The 2,586-nt window shown below is 34.6% G+C and overlaps 1 protein-coding gene across 2 annotated transcripts in view; it reads left to right on the forward strand.

Annotated features, from left to right (window-relative positions):
- LOC107625454 (putative elongation factor TypA-like SVR3, chloroplastic) overlaps positions 998-2,586 on the forward strand; it is a 9,385-nt gene continuing 7,796 nt past the window's right edge. The window contains exon 1 of one of the 2 annotated variants that reach the window (XM_021115953.1): positions 998-1,527. In XM_021115953.1, coding sequence (XP_020971612.1) covers positions 1,293-1,527 — 235 coding nt within the window. In that variant the 5' untranslated portion in view covers positions 998-1,292. The remainder of the gene's footprint in view (positions 1,528-2,586) is intronic. The other variant, XM_016328088.2, reaches the window with a different exon arrangement.

Here is a 2,586-nt window from a genome sequence, read left to right on the forward strand (position 1 = left end):
TTTTAAAGGTTGTGTTTATTTATGGTTTATATCCTTTAAGATTAGTCACCAAAAAAAAATATCCTTTAAGATTATTTTTGTGGACTATATAAATTTTTGAATTACTATTTTAAGGTTTACTTTTTTTATATATAAACTTGTTTTTTATTAATAGCCTTGTGTGCTAGGGCACACATATCAATAGCGCTTTAGCTAATCTTAATCTATATGTTTAATGTTTTAAGAAAAAGTATAGGAGTCAACTCTCATATAAGCTAAGTTAACTAACTCTCTCATAAATCTTATTTTAAAATTTAAAAATTTAAGTTTTGTACTCTTTCTATATCCACCTCGTACAATCCTAAACCATAAATCACTCACTATACACGTTCTCATCCTCTCTCTTTCATTTTTCCTTCCGTCCATCGCGTTGTTGACATCTGCCGCTGTTGACGTTTGCCTCCCGCCCCCTATCACGTTAGTGTCGCCTATCGTACTGCGCTCCGCCATCATGTCACACTCCTTTATTTGCCTCCTGTTTCCTATCACATCGTTGTCGCCCATCACACTGTGCCCCCACCCTCGCATTGCACTCCTCCATTGCACCGCAGCAGACACATCCTCCCTCTCGTCGCCATCCTGTATCACGTCGTGCCCTGTCCTCACGTTATTGTCTTTCATCGCGTCGTGTCCTCTACCACTGTTCTTCATTTTTTTCTTTAATAAGAAATGTATTGAAATTTATAATGTGTATGTTTCTTTTTATAAAAAAAACATTTAATTACAAAAAAAAATTTACAATCTCTTGAAAAAAAATTCTAACTCACAAATTCTAACAAATAAAAAAAATATCTAATATTTATAAAATAAAACATTCAATTACTAAAAAAATATTTACATTTTTTTTAATAATAACATACAATTTAAATAAGAATTAGCTGAAGTCTCTATTAATTATCTGATGGGGTTGGTACTTCAATTCATTAGGGAAGAAATTGATTAGTATTAGCCATTAGCTGATGTTGGGTAGGCATGTTGGATGATGTGGAGAAAGGTAGGCCTTGGCCCTTGGGAGGCATGCAATGAAGTTGAAATCCAATTGGCTATTTCCCACACTATCGGTATCCTCTCCTCCGCCACCAATATTCTCTTCTCTTTTCGGACCTGCTCATACTTCAAAACCAATTCACAGCCCCCCACACACACACACTCATCTCATCACTTCCCCACTCTTCTCTCTGTCGTTCCTTTCTCCGCGAGTGGACTTCAAGTCTTCAACGAAGAGAGTGAGCCAGTGAGGGAGTGTGGCTGCCATGGAGAAGATTTCACTAACAACAACTGCTCATAACTGTTTTTTCACTTCTACACTTCCAAAGACATCTTCTTTCTCTTCTTCTCTATTCGCCTCTAACCAGCTTCTTGGTCTTCCCTTATCTTCTTCTTCTTCTTCTGCGTCCACCAATCCTCGCCTCAGACTTGTTTCTAGAAACGCCGCTTCTTGCAGGACCGTCAAATGCTCTGTTTCTGAAGCCGCTGAACCCCTAACTGGTCACTCTTCCTTCTCTTATCTTTATTTATTTGTTTTCTTGCTTGCGTTTTGTGTACTTTCATTGTCGTTTATCAAAGAATTAGAAGTAATGAAGTATCCCCGGACCGTTTATCGTTTGAGTTGGAAACATTTTTCTTATTCAATTTTGATATACTTAAATTTTACAATGTTATCCAATTAAAATTAAAATTTAATTTTGATGCGCTATTAGTGAAAAATTATTAGTAAAAATAACTATTTTTTATATTGAATGTGCGTATGAATGATCATCGAAAAGTACAATTTGATTGGACGACTGAGTAAACTATTATCTAAATAACTCTTAAATTTATTGTTAGATGAGCATTACACAACATTTGGACACCGTAGTGACTGTCAAAGATAGTTAGTTCTCAAATGATAAAACATGTTGGATATAAAGGGTAAAACTTTTTTATAAGCTGAATCCATTTTGTTAAGAGAAATGGAGAGAGGAAAAAGCTGTAAGTTTGATATGGGTACATTATTGAAATTTGTTTAGGCATATCACATGATACCTGACTTTCTAGTTCCTTATCAATAGACACCTATGTTTTGAGTTTCATTTAAATGCACTTGTACGCACAAAGTTTTCCACCTACATGATCATTCAAGTAGTGGATGAGAAAGCCAACTTTAGCTGCTGGCATCGTAGTGTATGACTATATATTGACAATGCTCTTAAATGAAACCATAAGTTTAACTACCTGATAATATTATCGGGTTCCTATGCAAAAGTTGCATGCCAAAATCAAATTTAATGACAAGTATTTAAATTAAGGCTTATCTTTTTTTTTTTTTGACAAAAAAATTAAGGCTTATCTAGTTAGGTGACATTGGTTACATGGATCAAATAACAGCATAGTGTTGCTATCATGAATCATATCGGTGTTTTTGCAAAATATTGTCCGAATTAATGTTTTTGAACTGGTGATCCACTTCACCTATCTTTTATTTCTCTTCGGGGTGTATATTTTTATTGTTTTGTATATACAGTTTGTTGTATGTTTGCAATAACAACAGAGCTTCATCTTCTTCCC

This window comes from Arachis ipaensis, chromosome B02, assembly GCF_000816755.2.
Source record: "Arachis ipaensis cultivar K30076 chromosome B02, Araip1.1, whole genome shotgun sequence".
NCBI lineage: Eukaryota > Viridiplantae > Streptophyta > Magnoliopsida > Fabales > Fabaceae > Arachis > Arachis ipaensis.